The following is a 19317-nucleotide window of genomic DNA, read 5'->3' on the forward strand; positions in this document are numbered from 1 at the left end:
CTGCAATCTTCCAAGTGAAGACAGCGTGCCATGCTAGCAGCGAGGCAGTGTTTATGTTGCATTCGCATGGAATCATCATTTTAAAAGACGAGAGCGCGGCGCTAAAGTTTAGTGAGGTCGGCAGAGAATAAGAGCAGAAGAAATAGACGGCGCTGCCTTTTTACTTTTTAAAGTTGCATAAAAAAATAATAATTGCCATCCTCCGTGATAAAAAGTACAACCGGATGTTACGCATGTTGCTCTCAGGAGAAATTTTTTAACAGATTGGAATATGCTACATGCGGACTAGTATAGTTGCGTAAAATAATACACACAATAGTTATATTTAATTATTTTCCATCACCACAGCATCATTTCTTAATGAAAGCTCTTGCTTCCCCCATGGCGTCCAGAAGGCGTCCGTCTACTACATGGTTGGCAACCTCATGAATGAAAATTAGGGAGGGAGAAGGGGTTGGAAGACAACAGTTGTTCTTGGTTACCTGGAGAAGAGCGTTGTCCCTCTGCAGCCTCTCCTCCAGGCTAGCTTGTGGAAGATCCAACAGCTTGCAACTCCTCCTCTTCATCACACAAGTTATTACTGCCACCAGCACGCCAAAGAATAGCAACAAAAGAACGATGCCGTGTTGCTGCTGGCTGTTCATCCACTGCAAGTCCACGAAAGGTGTTTTTATGAGTTATCGTTTTCCAGATCAATGTAATGCAAATGCAAGTCAGGGGGCTTTAAAGGCACAAGCTGCCTGAACTTCAAGGACTGACACAACAAATAATTAAACTACCGAGTCACATAATATATGGAAAAATACCAGTACTTTCTCTCGCAAAAAAACAAGTGAAAACCGTTGATGTTGCTTGAAGTACAGTCTCAGGCTCTTTAAACTGATTTAAACTAAATGACTGTGATCAAACCTTAGTTTAAATCCCAAACCGTATTCTGCACCAAATAAGAAAAGTTCTGCTAAAATGCCAAAATACAGTAACAGTATATATATATTCTATATCCTACTCAAAACAATGCTAGCTAGCTAACAACGACATTTGAGTGTCTCGAAAAGTGCTATAAATTCCCAGTATTATTATTATTATGACCATCTGGGTTCCTCTTTATTTATTATAAGTATTATTTACCTGTCAACTCTTTTAATGTATTATTTTCGTTTCATAATGATAAATTAACCAAAAATGCCATAGAAATTGCCCAGAGATGTTGGTCTAGCGCTTAGGACGCACGTTCACATCTCACGTGGGCCAGGGTTCGCGCCCCGGCTCTGGGCATGGTTTCTCTCTGGAAAGAGCTGTTTGCCCGTGACAATGTCCGAAAAACCCTTTTACGAAATTTAAAAACATTTCACATTTTAATTCTCGACCTCTCTTGTTGACAGGCTTACGGTCTCCCACACACATTTAGCGCGTCAACACGCTTTATTTCTTATTTAAATTATTTGGTATATAACGTTTTTTGACAGTATATATTATATATTTTTTAGTGCTGTGAAAAATAACGCGTTAACTCAGTTAATCCAATTACAGGTTTAACTAGTTTTTTTTTAAAACGCATTTAACGCGAGCTTCCAATCCGTCTGTTGTTGGTCGTCGGGACGAAAAAAAAGTCACTTGCAAAATGAGCTTCCAATACACCACTTCAATCTGAACTCTGTCCGCTCTCATGCAGACGGTCTGTTCATCGGTAATGATCCTTCCGCAGGTTCACCTCCGGAAACCTTGTTACGACTTTTACTTCCTGTAGATCAGGGGTCTCAACACGTCGATCGCGACCTGCCAGTCGATCGCGGCGTAGTGTCGGTAGATCGCATGACATTAAAAAGATTGGCCCGCCCCCTGACATGTTCTCTAGAGCACGTCTTTGTTCTTTTATTAAACTAAACGTCTGTTGTTGATCGTATCTCAACAGCAGCATGTCATTTCTGTCTCTTCGCGTTGCGTTAACACTTATCGATCTCTGTCTGGCGCGCCACAGAGCTCCGTGCGCGCATCGGGACCGAGCAAAAAAAAAGTCACTTGTCAATCTGTCCACCTTTAGATTGTATCATGGTGGAGTTAATGGTTGACAAACAAGAGAAAAATGCTCTGTTTAACCCTCCTGTTACCTTTACATTTACGAACATATTTTACCCTCGGGGTCAATTTGACCCCAGCAATTAAAACCTCCAGAAAATTATTAGAATTAATATTGCTTCCCAAGTTTAAGTGTGAGGTACTTTATGTTTGTTTGTTGACTACCTAAATAGCCCTTTAAATAAATAAAAAAGTTGATATTTCTGATATGTTTGACACAGTGAAAAATAGCCTGGGGTCAAATTGACCCCAAAGAACACCGACATTAAACATTGAATGGGGTCAAATTGACCCGAAAGGTAACAGGAGGGTTAAACATTCTGTTTAGGATGAAGATGTATTAATGTTCCATATGGAAGAAAACTGCTAAATAACTGCTGAGTTGCAGCACCATTGTATAGAAGAATGTATAAATGTATATATCCGTCTTTTGTCATAAATCTCTATGTTCTCACAAAATATACCGAGAATATCGGTAATATGTGATTAATCATGATTAATCCACAAAAACCTGTGATTAATCTGATTACAAATTTTAATCGTTTCACAGCCCTAATATTTTTTCTTCTTCTTCTTCTTCTTCTTCTTCTTCTTCTTCTTCTTCTTCTTCTTCTTCTTCTTCTTTAAATTTGAATGGCGGATCGCAACCAACTTGCCTAGGTGCATACAGCCACCTACTGTACCGGAGTGTGCAGATTCATTGATGACTGGACTAACTAACTACTCAAAAAATAAGAACAAAAACCAAATTAAATACATATTTATCAATAACCTCGTTAGTTAACAGAGACGATGGGTACATTTAATTAAATGTATGGTTTACATAAGCGTATACTGCCATCTACTGGTAGAAAGGTTCCTCTGCTTCTCCTCATACAGGCTCTGCTTTGTTCATTCAAGAAACAGAGCTGAGCGTCCAGTTACACTCTGCAATCTTCCAAGTGAAGACAGCGTGCCATGCTAGCAGCGAGGCAGTGTTTATGTTGCATTCGCATGGAATCATCATTTTAAAAGACGAGAGCGCGGCGCTAAAGTTTAGTGAGGTCGGCAGAGAATAAGAGCAGAAGAAATAGACGGCGCTGCCTTTTTACTTTTTAAAGTTGCATAAAAAAATAATAATTGCCATCCTCCGTGATAAAAAGTACAACCGGATGTTACGCATGTTGCTCTCAGGAGAAATTTTTTAACAGATTGGAATATGCTACATGCGGACTAGTATAGTTGCGTAAAATAATACACACAATAGTTATATTTAATTATTTTCCATCACCACAGCATCATTTCTTAATGAAAGCTCTTGCTTCCCCCATGGCGTCCAGAAGGCGTCCGTCTACTACATGGTTGGCAACCTCATGAATGAAAATTAGGGAGGGAGAAGGGGTTGGAAGACAACAGTTGTTCTTGGTTACCTGGAGAAGAGCGTTGTCCCTCTGCAGCCTCTCCTCCAGGCTAGCTTGTGGAAGATCCAACAGCTTGCAACTCCTCCTCTTCATCACACAAGTTATTACTGCCACCAGCACGCCAAAGAATAGCAACAAAAGAACGATGCCGTGTTGCTGCTGGCTGTTCATCCACTGCAAGTCCACGAAAGGTGTTTTTATGAGTTATCGTTTTCCAGATCAATGTAATGCAAATGCAAGTCAGGGGGCTTTAAAGGCACAAGCTGCCTGAACTTCAAGGACTGACACAACAAATAATTAAACTACCGAGTCACATAATATATGGAAAAATTCCAGTACTTTCTCTCGCAAAAAAACAAGTGAAAACCGTTGATGTTGCTTGAAGTACAGTCTCAGGCTCTTTAAACTGATTTAAACTAAATGACTGTGATCAAACCTTAGTTTAAATCCCAAACCGTATTCTGCACCAAATAAGAAAAGTTCTGCTAAAATGCCAAAATACAGTAACAGTATATCCTACTCAAAACAATGCTAGCTAGCTAACAACGACATTTGAGTGTCTCGAAAAGTGCTATAAATTCCCAGTATTATTATTATTATGACCATCTGGGTTCCTCTTTATTTATTATAAGTATTATTTACCTGTCAACTCTTTTAATGTATTATTTTCGTTTCATAATGATAAATTAACCAAAAATGCCATAGAAATTGCCCAGAGATGTTGGTCTAGCGCTTAGGACGCACGTTCACATCTCACGTGGGCCAGGGTTCGCGCCCCGGCTCTGGGCATGGTTTCTCTCTGTAAAGAGCTGTTTCCCCGTGACAATGTCCGAAAAACCCTTTTACGAAATTTAAAAACATTTCACATTTTAATTCTCGACCTCCCCCGTAGCTTTTATGAAGTACGCGGAATGTTATTTTTGTCACATTTAACTTAAGTGGTTGTTGACAGGCTTACGGTCTCCCACACACATTTAGCGCGTCAACACGCTTTATTTCTTATTTAAATTATTTGGTATATAACGTTTTTTGACAGTATATATTATATATTTTTTCTTCTTCTTCTTCTTCTTCTTCTTTAAATTTGAATGGCGGATCGCAACCAACTTGCCTAGGTGCATACTGCCACCTACTGTACCGGAGTGTGCAGATTCATGGATGACTGGACTAACTAACTACTCAAAAAATAAGTACAAAAACAAAATTAAATACATATTTATCAATAACCTCGTTAGTTAACAGAGACGATGGGTACATTTAATTAAATGTATGGTTTACATAAGCGTATACTGCCATCTACTGGTAGAAAGGTTCCTCTGCTTCTCCTCATACAGGCTCTGCTTTGTTCATTCAAGAAACAGCACAATGAGGTGGACAACTATAACAGCAACAACTCTATACACACACACGCACACACACTACTTTGATTAAACTATATTAGAAACTGTGTTGCATTAAACAATGCAACGACTAATTGAAAAGTTGCTGCGTACATTAATAAATATGAATTAAACTGCCAGTAGTCACTACTGTTGGAAACAGCTTAATTATTTATATTACTAATGTTCTTTTCACATTACCCTGCTCTGTTTACTGTAAATGAGAATATCTATAATTTTTATAATATTTCATAATTGACGGTCACTCAGACATTTCTTTAGAAGTTTCATACACCATGTGTGTTGTTGTGTATTTTATTCAGTCAATCAAATACAATATTATTCTATATAATATACAAAAGAGAAAGACTGAAAAGGTATAGGTAGAAGAAAAAAATGCTTATGTATTCCTATCCTAAATTAATATCAAATAAATCAGAAAATGTATGTAAAATAAAGAAAAAATAACAAAGAAAATAAAAAATAAAACAATATATATATACACATACATATATATATATATATATATATATATATATATACACACATACATATAGACATACTTTCACATACATCTTCCATATAAATACATTTTACATTACATGTCATTTAGCAGACGCTTTTATCCAAAGCGACTTACAATAAGTGCATTTCAACCTAGAGTATAAACAAAGAACAACAAGAATACAGGAAGTAACATTTCCTCAACATAGTCGAACTACAAAAGTACCACAATAAGAGCTATTTAAGTGCCACTGAAGTGCAAATCTGTGTTTTAATTCAGATATAGTCGGAAAAGGTGTGTTTTCAGTCTCCGGCGGAAGATGTAGAGACTTTCTGCTGTCCTGATGTCAGTGGGGAGCTCGTTCCACCACTGAGGAGCCAGGACAGCAAACAGTCTGGATTTCGAGTGATTAGCTCGAGGTGGAGGAGTCACAAGTCGGTTGGCTGTTGCCGAGCGGAGCGAACGCGCCAGGGTGTACGGTGTGACCATATCCCGGATGTAGACGGGGCCCGATCCGTTCAGAGCACGGTACGCCAGAACCAATGTTTTGAAGCGGATGCGGGCAGCCACCGGTAACCAGTGGAGGGAGCGGAGGAGCGGAGTGGTGTGGGTGAATTTCGGGAGGCTGAAGACCAGTCGAGCTGCTGCATTCTGGATGAGCTGCAGAGGTCGGATGGCCTTAGCGGGTAGACCTACAGGAACGCGTCGTCGCAGCGATGTTGGCCGTCAGGGAGAGTTGACTGTCTAGTGTCACCCCGAGGTTCCTGGCAGTCGGGGTAGGGGCCAACACAGAGCTGGTGAAGGTGGTCGTCAGGTCATGGGTGGGGGAGCCTTTCCCTGGAAGGAATAGTAGCTCGGTCTTGTCGGGGTTGATTTTCAGGTGGTGAGCAGACATCCACTGAGAGATGTCGGTCAGACAGGCAGAGAGTCGCGCCGCCACCTGTGTTTCGGTCACATTAATCACATTTATAACTCTCAAGAATTGTTCTTTAAATAATTCTCTTGAAAACCAAAAAGGAGTTCACCATTTTCGACAAATTTCCCCTTGGGGATTAATAATGTATATCTATCTATCTCCCATGTCAACATTAGTCCAAAATTGGACTCCTCCAACAGAAATACATCTTCTTTTAATCCCTTTTTTAGCCTTTTGTACAGTAAATTTACAAACATCTCTCAAATCCACATCAACTCTAGTAAGACCGAGTGGTGGACTTCCGCCGTGGTAAACGCACTCCTCCGGTACCAGTGAGCATCCAGGGACTGGACATTGAGATTGTAAAATCTTATAAATACCTGGGTGTTCACCTGAACAACAAACTGGACTGGGCTGACCACGCACATGCACTCTATCAAAAGGGACAGAGCAGACTCTTTCTGCTGAGGAGACTGAGGTCCTTTGGAGTGCAGGGAGCACTGCTGAAGACCTTCTTGGACTCTGTGGTGGCATCAGCCATCTTCTATGGAGTGGTCTTCTGGAGCAGCAGCATGGCAGCGGCTGACAGGAAGAGGCTGAACAAGCTGCTAAAGAAGGCCAGCAGCGTGCTGGGGTGTCCTCTGGATACTGTGGAGGTGGTGGGGGACGGGAGGATGATGGCAAAGCTCTCGTCTCTGATGAACCACGCCTCCCACCCCATGCATGACACTCTCGCAGCTCTGCACAGCTCCTTCAGCCACCGGCTGATTCCTCCCCGGTGTCTGAGGGAGAGGGACCACAAGTCCTTCCTTCCTGCTGCTGTCAGGCTGCACAACAAACTGCAGTCGATCGCTGGCGATCCTGGCAAACTCTGCACTTTACTTTACTCAGCACTTTACTTTATTTCCCCCCTGCATATTTAGTATTAGTATTTTGTTTTATATTTATTTTCATTGATGCTCTGATGTGCACCGCTGCTGTGATTTTTGAAATGTCCCCAGTGTGGGACAAATAAAGGAATATCATACACATCATAATGCATGTACGCAGATTAAAACACATACCGAGTATGTTAATAATGCACTATAGACAGTGTCAACACATTTTTATGCCATCTGCTTCCTAGTGAATGGTGTGCTTCAACTGCATCTTCCTATAAGTTAAATTTGTCCTTAAATCATACATATATATTTCACTGCTATTCTTAAAAGTGACATTATAGTAGACGGCCTGCGTGTTACCACCCCAGTGTATATGAACTAGTCACAAACATTTTAGAAGGAAATAACAAAAAGAAAGAGGAAAACACATCTGGAAAAAAATCAATGGGATGTTCTTTCTGCTCCTACCAGCTGTTTTAGGAACAAAACTAGCAGAAATAGATCAACTTAATCTTGAACGCTGGAGGGCTTGGGCTGGAGACCACAAGACAATTTGGTAGAGGACAAGTGCAAGTGAGGGGACCTAAGTAGACAGGGACTAATGAGGGAATGGGCAACAGGTGAGACGGGCATGAGGACCAGGTGAAGGGAATGAGGGATTGACGAGGGAGTGATCAGAGGCAGGTGAGAGAACAGGTGAAGGGAGTTGGACTGACGAGATGGGAAGCAGGATCTGGAATGACATGATAGTGAGTGAAACAGGCAGACAGGATGAAAACAACTAATAAAAGGAAGGTATGGAGCTAAATGTTACGGACTAGTGTGTAGTTATTATGGGTTATTTCCTTTCTAATCTAAAGTTAGACGTAACTAACTAGAACAGGCACTCGGCATACCTTCGCCGCAGCCACTTTTTTGGTACTTGGCATGAGAGTGTGGGGAACTGTAAATTGATGTAACTTGAAACCGGATATTGTGGTAAACATCACAAAAGAATCATGTATGAACATTTGACCGCGCTATGGTAAAACAAAGATTTTGACCTTTTCATGACCTTGACCTTTGACCCGATCGATCCCAAAATCGAATCAAATGGTCCCCGGATAATACACAATGATCCCACCAAATTTCATACGATTCGGTTTAATACTTTTTGAGTTATGCGAATAACACACAAACACACACACACAAATAAATAAATACACAGCGATCAAAACATAACCTTCCGCAGAATGCGAAGGTAACTAGAATGCAGTGCCATTTTTGATGATCTGCTTTAAATAAAATTCAAAGGTTGGAAATATATAAACATTATTTCTTTTTCGCTAACTTTAAATTGAATATTCTCCCAATCCGCACAGTGATATCTCATGAAAATAATCATGGGCCTAGCAGAGGTCACCAATAACAAGACTGCATTGTACATTTTTTCAAGAAAGTTACGGATTTGCTTAAAATAAAATTCAAATATTGGCATAATATTAATAATATATATAATTTTCTTTGCTAACTTTAAATTGAATTTATTCAAAATCCACACAGTAATATCTCATGAAAATAATCAGGGGCCTAGCTGAGGTCACCACTAACAAGACTGCAGTGTAACTTTTCTCAAGAAAGTTACAGATTTGCTTAAAATAAAATCCAAATATTGCCATATTAATAATATTTATTTCTCGCTAACTTTAAACTGAATTTATTCAAAATCCACATAGTAATATCTCATGATAATAATCATGGGCCTAGCTGAGGTCACCAATAACAAGACTGCTGTGTAATTTCTTTCAAGAAAGTTACGGATTTGCTTCAAAGAAATATCAAATATTGGAAATATATTACTATTATGTTCTTTATGAAGTGCTTTCATTTAGAAATCAAACGTCAGAATGTCTTGATTATCTCTGGGTGACACCTTGAGGTACTCTACCATGAATCAGAAGTGAAAGTATTTTGTAACAACCCACCATTGTGTTCTAAATCTATTCTGAAATTAGACACACATTTGCGCATGAATGTGATTTTCTATATATTTTATTTTGAAATTTTAAATCAGAACATCCAATATTGGAATAATTACCTTATTTTATGTATTGTATTCATCATTCATTCAATTCGTGATTTTTCATCTCTTCAATTAGTTTAATCTATTACTATATCTGTATTTAAAGGCGTGTTTCGTCATATCACGTTCACCGGAAGTTCGCTCTTATTTTGAAGACAGTTTTCACACGCTCGTACCGTAATGTCGGGTATATACGTGTACTGAAAAAAATCGTGCGGGCTGGCTTGACTGTTTTTCGGAGTGGCGGCTGGCTTGACCGCAGTCTTACAAGCCATCAAAGCAGGGCCGGAGTGGGGCCACTTTTCAGCCCGGGAATTTCAGGCTCAAGACCAGCCCACTTTTTTCATGGTATCGTGGAAATTGGATAAATGAAGCAACAGTTCAGCTCTTACTATCCTGTAGTTCTTTTATTAATACCATGGTCCAATAAATAATGTTACGGTTAAATACAACAATAATAATCCACTTAAGATGAGAAGTTAACAAAATATGCACAACATTAAAAAAAGGCAGAAGGGCGTAGCAGGGGTGTCAGACTCAGATGAGGCAGTAGGCCAGATTTGTTGGAGTGAGACCTCATGGGGGCCGTCATGGTCATGGTCATTGTCATGGTCATTATCATTTTTCTGCATGAGTATTATATAGTGGTGATTTACTCCTTTACTACACCCACTTCTGAGCAAACAATGCATATTGGTTCATCAAGTACTGTACTGCTCTTTCTTAGAATATATAACTTTAATTCATATAGTTTCCTCTGTTATCCTCTCTACATGTCCCTGTAGTCATGGCCTCCTCATTGCAAATGTCGGGCTCATCATTTTCAGCAGGAGACTCTTATCTGCTGCTCCGAAGCTACAAAGAAAAATTAAGTCATATTACTGCATACTTCAATTTCAATAGTATATATCAATATTTGCATAATATTTGCAAAGTCTATGGATCACCATATTTTGGGTGATATAAAAATGCTAATATTTTAATTCAATTTAATATTTTGCTTGGGAATAGGTTGACAACGCTACAATGACATTAATCAAGGCTACAACGTTAGCCGAATAGTTATGTTGCTAATCATTAGGCCTTTGTCTCTCTTTACCAGTTGCCACTTGTGTTTGTCCTCTTGAAAATAAATCGGGAAGCTTGGCACATTTGGCAGCATCCTCCTCCAATGCCTTTCTTTTTTTCAACCTGGCTTTTTCAGCCCCTCCTGCCCTCTTCCTCCCGTCCATCCTCCCTGACGCGTATCGTTGCGGTCGGACCGGCCCAGCTATCAGGAGCTGAGAAAACTTTTTGGAAAAGACCGCTAAGGACCGAACCAACTTTATTTTGGAGGGGTGAACTTCCTCGCATGGTATACCGGCTGTAGCCTACCATGCGTGGAAGTTCACCTCTCCCAAAATGAGTTGGTTGGTTCCATAATGGACTGAACCAACTCTAATATTTGGGAGGGGTGAACTTCCTCGCATGGTACAACCCATGCAGAGGCTGCGCTGTCAGAATGCGGAACGTGTGTAGCCCACTTTAAGAGAAGATGGACTAACGTGACAAATGTCAACAAATAAAATTCTCGACCGGCCCAGAAGTGAAGCGGCCCACCCGATTCTCCCGATTACCCACCCCGGGCCTGCATCAAAGCCTCTATCATTTTCAATGTTCAAAGACAATTCCATTTGTTCACATTTGAGTTCTGCATGGCTAAAAAGATCTAACGAGCTTGGTGTAGGCTAATGTACATTTATTAGTGGATGTTCAAGAGCAGCATCAGAGTAGCACAGAGCCGAGCCGAGATCCGTCCCGTGTCCGGTCTGTGTGCGGCAGACGCTAATGCCGTCTGACTCTGGTTCAGCCAACCTGCGAACATGCTGGTTCTGGCGTACACACCCGGCTTGCGACGAATTCCGCACCTGATCCCAAAGCTCGTCACTCCGACCAAATAAAACCTGTCCTCGTCCTCGCTGTAACACTGCAGGGGGCCGCCGCTGTCGCCCTGAGGCATGCACACAAACAACAGTTATGTCTTGTGGAAATGAAACCTGCAGCGAGGAGTTCACCAACATTTAAAGTGCCGTCACCTGACAGGTATCCGAGGCCCCGCTCTCCAGCCCCGCACAGATCATGCTCTCCGTGATGATGCCGCCGTACCAGCTCTTCAGGTTACACGTTCTCCTGTCAATGAGCTCCACCTCAGCTTCCTGCAATCTGTTCTTCAGCTTCCCTGCAGTTTACCAAGATGGTACTTGATGTATAAAGGGCTAAGCAACTATATATAAGAGCAACATATATAAACCAACAATATAGCTTTTTAGCATTCATAAGCAGTCTAAGAATGTTTTATAAATTATAATATATATGTAAGCAGATACAACTACGACTCACATGGAGGCTGGTGTTTAAACAGATGAATAACAACATTGTTAAACACTGTTGAAATCATCTAACATGTCTTCATAGGGGAAGTTATGATGCTCTACATTAATTAACGCTTGATGACCTTTTGAGAGTGTCGGCTGGTGATTACATTGTTGACCCTACATGTTGATGCCACACTAGGACTGGGCTTCACTGCTCTAGTCTGGAATTGAAAAAGTCTTGGACTGTCTCTTCTGCTCAAACAAATCTGTTTCTAAACATCGGGTTAGAACTCAAAGGTTCAGTAAAGGTTCACTTGTGTCTTGTTGTAAAGTGGTAGCGTTCTCCTTCCCAGTGAATCTGTGTTAGTCACAGAAGTCGGCAAGGATGCAGAATCAGCGAGTGTTCAGACCAACCTCTGTAACAGCTTTTCCCCCATCCGCTGATAAAACAGTGGCTGAAGTTGAGGATGAACTCATGAGTCACATTCTGAGGAGTGCAGACCGGCTGGATGTGGTGAGAGAAGTTGAAAGGAGAGCTGAGCAGCACGAGCGTCACATCGTTGTCAGACGTGGAGGTTCGGTAGTCTTTGTGCATGTGGACTTCACGGATGGAGCGGATCTGGGTTTGAGGTCCTGGAGCCGATAACACATTAAGTCCTGCCACCACACGGAAATACCTCCTGCTGATCCTCCTGGACACAGAACACAACACGCTGGACTGTTTACGACTCGACCGGCTTTTCCTTTACAAAGCCAGCTGCACAGTCAATTCCCCAGTGTTGAAAATGCTGTGTCAAAGTATATTAACTCTTTCAGAGTCATTACAACAATAGCAAGAGAAAATAGCCCCCAGTGATGACAACGGTCACTGTTACTCTGGAAAGCTCCGCCCCCTCCTTCTCCTTTCAAATTGAGTTTCATCACGCGCATTTTAATTCTGGAAAGACTGCAATAAGTTTCTCTAAATCACTTTTTTATATCAAATGTTGATGTTTCAGCAGAAGCAACATTTTAGAATAACGCTATACTGAGTTCAACTTACGATCGAGCTGTTTTTGTGTCTTGAAATATTGACTTGCTGACGGCTAATGTGACCGAGTCAAAAGCTGCACAGTAGAACTAAAGAATACATTAACACTAAGCCAGTAAACATATGGTCCCTATCTACTGAGTGTTAGAGGCCGAATCCCGTGCAGCAGCATCCATTTGTTTCAGAGTTTAATTCATAGGCCACCAAGGGCCCCACAACTCTAACTGTGCAGTTTGTTACGGGGAATGTTTGATGTGGAAACCAGCTTCTATCTGTCCATCATACGCGTGTTGATGCTTCTTCACAACATACAACCTTCACTGTTAACACTACCCAACCCTGTATCACAAAAATTACGTTCCCCCAGACCTAAAATGCAATTTGCAGTTACGTTTGACTCAAACGTATTTCTCTCCAAATTACGTTTGAATGAAACGTATTTCTCTCCAGATTACGTTTGTATTTGACGTATTATAATTACAAATATGTCTCTGATGAACGTATCTTTGCCGTTTGTTATCTCTCTTTTCTACAATGCTGTTATGAATTGTAAAAAGCGTCCTCTAGTCTTATTTATTATTTTGTTATATATGTTGTTTCGCCTGCGTATTCTGACAGCAATAAGCGTTGTCGGATCATATGAATTGGCGTGAAGACTTACTGCTGGTGACTCTCCTTTATTTTCTTTTTTTAGGTGACAATACATTAATTAAAACTCGGCCACTATCACCACCTCATCACCACCGTAACAGAGTTAGTCCCATACGGGTCAAATAAACTATTAAACTTGTTATAAAATGCGCATCTGTCCGTAATCGATACCATAAAGTTCGCATTTTAACCTAAAAAAAAAGTGCGCTTCCTTTTAACGTTTCAAAATAAAAGTCCGATTTGTCTGTTAAGCGGAAGTAGTATAAAACGTCTATATTTATTCAAATCATACAATATAAAACGCATACATCAAAATCAATAAGGAAAATGCTAAACAGTCAAACAACTCAAAACAATAAACCCTTCATGGCGTTATTTACAGGTGTGTTTACTTCTCATCAAACAAAAAGAGCAGGTACCCGGAAAAATCTGGGAAATAATAATTTGGGAATTGTTAATAAAACATGATTTACCCTTCAACTTCCACTGATATGCATGCAAACTAATACATCGTTTCACACACACACACACACACACACACTGACAGAAACACATAGACACTCACATACGTACACACACACACAGGCAGAGACACACACATACTCACACGCAGACACACTCTCATACGCACACACTCTTACACACACACACACACACAGACAGACACACACTCACACAGACAGACACACACTCACACACACACACACACAAAATGACAGACACACACACACACAGACACACACACTCACACACAGACACACACTCAGACACACACATACAGACACTCACATACATACAAACACAGGCAGAATCACACACACACACACACACAAATACAGATGCACACACATGCATACTCTGCAGACTGACCCTTGACCTCCAAATTGTCTCTCAGATATAAACCTACTGCTTTATATTTGATATATTATATTGACCTAAATGTAATACTTTGAGGTCATGAGGGGAATCCCCTCCAAAACTTTCACAAGAGAAAATTGTCACCGTGCCAATAACCCTTATACGATCCTTAAAACCAGTCTTTTAGTAAATTTTTCAGACTTTCAATCAACTTAAAGATCTGGATTCTTTTCAGATTCAAAGAAGGGCCTCTGAATATGAATACCCTACGGCGTTGGACCGATAGCTCTGAGTTAAGGGCCCCAAAAACAGGTCCAAAGGGTCAAATTGGGCCTTATTCTCTTAAATTTGCATATTTTTTGACAAGTGCAAAAATGGCCATAATCTCCTAAATATTTGTCCTGGAAATCACAAATTGAACACAGACACTCAGGACAGGGCCTACAATGAGGTGATGGGGTGAAATTTCCTCCGAAACACCCACAAGAGTTAATTGGCTGTCTGAAATCCAGGACTTGAAGAGGGTGTGTGGTTTAACAAATCTGAGACCCTGTTGTGAGCTTGGGCTGATTTTAGCTTTTTTTTCTTCGAAACATCTCAGAGCTTAGCTTTCTTTTGCAGGTTGTAGCCCCACCCAAATGGGGCCCAACCATGTATGCTGGCCACATATAGCATTTAGCATCCCTGCTTGGGAGGGGTTTAAAAACCCGGAAAAAACAAAATTCCTTCCTTCAAAGGTTAACAACTCCTTACATGTTTGTACTATATGAACAATTTCAAATGTATTCTACCCCATTTGGGAGTGGCTACAACCTGGAAAAGAAAGCTAAGCTCTGACATGTTTACCCAATTTGACCCTTTGGACCTGTTTTTGGGGCCCTTAACTCAGAGCTATCGGTCCAAAACGTTAGGGTATTCATATTCAGAGGCCCCTCTATGGATCTGAAAAGAATCCAGATCTTTAAGTTGATTGAAAGTATGAAAATTTACTAAAAGACTGGTTTTAAGGATTGTACAAGGGTTATTGGCACGGTGACAATTTTCTCTTCTGAAAGTTTTGGAGGGGATTCCCCCCATGACCTCAAAGTCTTATATTTAGGTAAATATAATATATTTAATATATAGCAGAAGGGTTATATCTAAGAGACAATTGGGAGGTCAAGGGTCAGTCTGCAGAGTATGCATGTGTGTGCGTGTGTGTGTGTGAGTGTGTGTCTCTGTGTGTGTGTGTGTCTGTCATTCTGTGTGCGTGTGTGAGTGTGTGTCTGTCTGTGTGTGTGTGCGTGTGAGAGTGTGTCTGTGTGTGAGTATGTGTGTGTCTCTGCCTGTGTGTGTGTGTGTGTGTGTGTGTGTGAAGCGATGTATTAGTTTGCATGCATATCAGTGGAAGTTGTAGGGTAAATCATGTTTTATTAACAATTCTCTAATTATTTCCCCAATTTTTCCGGGTACCTGCTCTTTTTGTTTGATGAGAAGTAAACACACCTGTAAATAACACCATGAAGGGTTTATTGTTTTGAGTTGTTTGACTGTTTAGCATTTTCCTTATTGATTTTGATGTATGTATGACTTTTATATTGTATTGTTTGAATAAATAGAGACGTTTTATACTACTTCCGCTTAACAGATAAATCGGACTTTTATTTTGAAAGGTTAAAAGGAAGCGCACTTTTTTTAGGTTAAAATGCGAACTTTATGGTATAGATTACGGACAGATGCGCATTTTATAACAAGTTTAATAGTTGATTTGACCCGTATGGGACTAACTCTGTTACGGTGGTGATGAGGTGGTGATAGTGGCCGAGTTTTAATTAATGTATTGTCACCTAAAAAAAGAAAATAAAGGAGAGTCACCAGCAGTAAGTCTTCACGCCAATTCATATGATCCGTTACAATGCTTATTGCTGTCAGAATACGCAGGCGAAACAACATATATAACAAAATAATAAATAAGACTAGAGGACGCTTTTTACAATTCACAACAGCATTGTAGAAAAGAGAGATAACAAACGGCAAAGATACGTTCATCAGAGACGTATTTGTAATTATAATACGTCAAATACAAACGTAATCTGGAGAGAAATACGTTTCATTCAAACGTAATTTGGAGAGAAATACGTTTGAGTCAAACGTAACTGCAAATTGCATTTTAGGTCTGGGGGAACGTAATTTTTGTGATACAGGGTTGCACTACCGGGCTAGAATACAATGACACAATCACACAGCTGCTCATATGGACCTCTGTTTACATCCAGGGCTTGTAGATATGTCTGTAATATGTGTTATCATCACCTTCAAGCCTATTTTCTCTTTACATATTAAATAGATAGTTATATTTAAACCAGTGAGCATGCACCTTGGTCACAGAGGACTCGGCTTCATTGGAGTTTATCAGTTGTTTCAGGTTGTTTTGTCACACATCCAAGTGTTCGGTGCCAGACATACTTATTAGCTGGAAAATGCTGTTAATTTAACATGTCTCACATGTTTTTACATGTCATTAACTCACCTGAGAAGTAAAGCTTTCCATATCAAATGCTAAACGAGTTTTGACTAAATGTGACTGAGTGCAGGTGAGCCAGAGTGGGTTACTCACAGGAACCTGTGGAAGCAGTGAGCTGCAGTGAGCACACTGAGGCTGCTGACAATCGTCCCGCCGCAATGGTGCTTCGACTGGATCTGGATGCTGACCTGCCAGGGCCAAGCCCCCTCAGGGGCCTCCCGGCCCCCCACTATACGAGCCATACCAGGAGGGGCGACCAGGAACCGCTGCCCACAGCCTCACACACACAATCAAAAGAAATGTTCATGTAATATTTAAAATATCCTGGTTTTTACTTTGTCCAGTTACAGTTTCTCAAATGTGATGAGTCTCTGATTTTCTCTGTTTATATCATTATAAATAGTATATATGGTTGGTCAGGGAATTATAAAATGTAACAATGTTGTGGAAACTTATGATGATGTGATACGCTTCTAATAAAAGCGGCTTTACATACCAAAATGTAGTTTTTGATCCAAATGATTTCTTGTTTAACCTTTAGTAAACTCCTGTGTACGCGCAGGAGCTGGAGGAGCGGCCCCCAGGGCTTTGGCTCTGAGCACAGGGCGCCATGTCGGCTCCTGATTGGTGTTTCGCTTGTTTTACAATCAGCTAACTGGCTCAGTCACGTGACCATGTAACCATGCCAACGTAGGCCGTTAAGCAAAGCTCAAGAACAAGGCTGTTTTATTGCTAATGAATTCAATTGTTCCTATATATTTGGATGTTATTTATTTGTGTCACTTTAAATGTTAAAAGAAGAAAGGGTCAACGGCTCCTCTCCGGAGGGTTAACGAGCTACTTGGCCCGACCAGGGCCGCAGTGACGTTGGCTGCTCTGTGGCCGCCACACGGAACATGTCCTTTAAATGAAGCACGGTAACATGTCTTTCTCAAGCTTTGGGACGCCCGTCCCCCCCGTCCCCGTCCCCGTCCCCCCCCCCGGTGCTGTACTCACTGTCCCGCGGGGAAGCCAGCGCGCTGAAACACGGAGCGACCACCAGCAGCACAAGTGCCGTGAACTCCATTTAGTTTCACGGCGTTTCCACCGCGAACAAAAACAACGTCTGTTCTCTCCATGACGTCATGGCAGGTGGGTCAAAGGTGAAATCAGAATCAGAAACATTTATTATCTACGTGAGTTAGACACACGACGCATTTGACTTGGCGGCTGGTGTGTACACATTAGATATAGCCTACAAACAAAACAACAACAATCAAAAACAATCAACAGTCATCATATAAGATAAAATAAATCAAATAAATATGTTCATGAAGGTCAGTGGGGGACCCGAGATCTGTTAATGAGCCTATGACTGCCGACGGAAAAGACGCTGTGGCGTGAGGTCTACAATGAAAAAAACCAACGATGTAGTAGATTGTGACAAAATACAACATTACAAATAAATAGCCATATAACTATTGTGTTGTACACTCAAAGAAATGACTCATTGGATGAACTCAATTAAATTGTTGGCAGGTTTTCCATCCAATAATTATATGCAACTCCAACTCAAATTTAGCATTACATCCAGGCACGTGCACAGATAGACCCCTAGTGGTGCTCAAGCACCAGCCCTTTTGCCCTGGATGAGAAAGGTGCCCTTTTTGCTGGAGCCCACTTTTTTTATTCATCAGTATTTAAAAATAAAAGTTACTCTTTCTGTCATCAAGTCCCCCCAAATGTGTTTTAATATCCGACGGGGCATTTATCTGAGAACTTCGCCCCGACATGCTCCGCGGCGCTCACGATCTCTCGTGCCCCGCCCCCCCCTCCTCCCTCCTTCTCCTCCACTTCCTCCTCCGCGCAGTGCTCCTCGCGCCACCAAACGGCTGCACCTCCTTCTCCTCTGACCGGCAGCACCAGACCAACAGGTCATGACGGTGTTTGTCCCCTGACGTTGTTTTGTGATAAATCAACCACAACATTAGCGCTGCTGAAAACATGACGTCACAAGTACTGGTCCGACGTTTCCTAAAAAAATAAACAAACAAAAACTCACGAAATCCGTGATTTCAAAGCCTTGCAGCCGTTTACTGACGTTAGTTATGTTTAGAGAATAGAGAGAGGGAGAGAGAGTGAAGAGAGAAGAAAGAGAGAGAAGAGAGAGAGAGTGCATTCTTATTCCGTTCTATTTAACAGGGGTTAGTCTAGGATTTGCGTGGCCAGACTGAAAAAAAAATCATAAGGCCTCTGGTATTGTTCAGAGGGATGTCTGTTGATGTCTATCAATATCGCTCATTTTGAAAATGACGTAAGAGGGCAATACTGATCCGTATCAGACCAGCGAGGAGGGCAATATGTGGCTGGCATGATGACCCATTTGCCAATCAGAACGCGTGTACTGTTGCTATATATAATAATTCATCTTTATTCATAAAGAAAATGTAAGCAAGCAGTCTGATGCTGCCCAGAGGAAACGCAGGTCGAGGATGTATTGCATCATCAATGTATTGCTGCTTATGCTTCAACTCTGTCAGAATTCTTTTTGTGGCATTGGGTGCCCTTTTTTTTTGGTTTGAGCACCTGCCCCCCAAAATGTCTGTGCACGTGCCTGATTACATCAGTGCAATACAATGTAATTAAGTTAGTCCAACTCATTTGTATCAAATACATCTAAAATAAAATAACGATATTCATTAAATTAAATTAATTTGTGTTTG

General features: G+C 40.9%; 1 protein-coding gene across 2 annotated transcripts; it reads right to left on the reverse strand.

Annotated features, from left to right (window-relative positions):
• Positions 1-9684: 9684 nt before the first annotated feature.
• LOC130199739 (transmembrane protease serine 11D) lies at positions 9685-17695 on the reverse strand. Of its 2 annotated transcripts, XR_008832880.1 has the most exons (6): positions 17612-17695; positions 16709-16892; positions 11988-12265; positions 11295-11437; positions 10319-11209; positions 9685-10074 (listed from the first exon to the last, which is right to left on the reverse strand). XR_008832880.1 is itself a non-coding variant. In XM_056423469.1 (5 exons), the coding sequence occupies exons 1-5, from the start codon at positions 17679-17681 to the stop codon at positions 10961-10963; spliced, it is 924 nt and encodes a 307-aa protein (XP_056279444.1). In that variant the 5' UTR covers positions 17682-17695; the 3' UTR covers positions 9685-10960. The 2 variants fall into 2 exon arrangements, 1 of the variants encoding a protein (XP_056279444.1); XM_056423469.1 differs by having other exon boundaries at positions 9685-11209.
• Positions 17696-19317: the final 1622 nt, after the last annotated feature.

The sequence above is a fragment of the Pseudoliparis swirei genome, chromosome 9 (genome assembly GCF_029220125.1).
Source record: "Pseudoliparis swirei isolate HS2019 ecotype Mariana Trench chromosome 9, NWPU_hadal_v1, whole genome shotgun sequence".
Taxonomy (NCBI): Eukaryota; Metazoa; Chordata; class Actinopteri; order Perciformes; family Liparidae; genus Pseudoliparis; species Pseudoliparis swirei.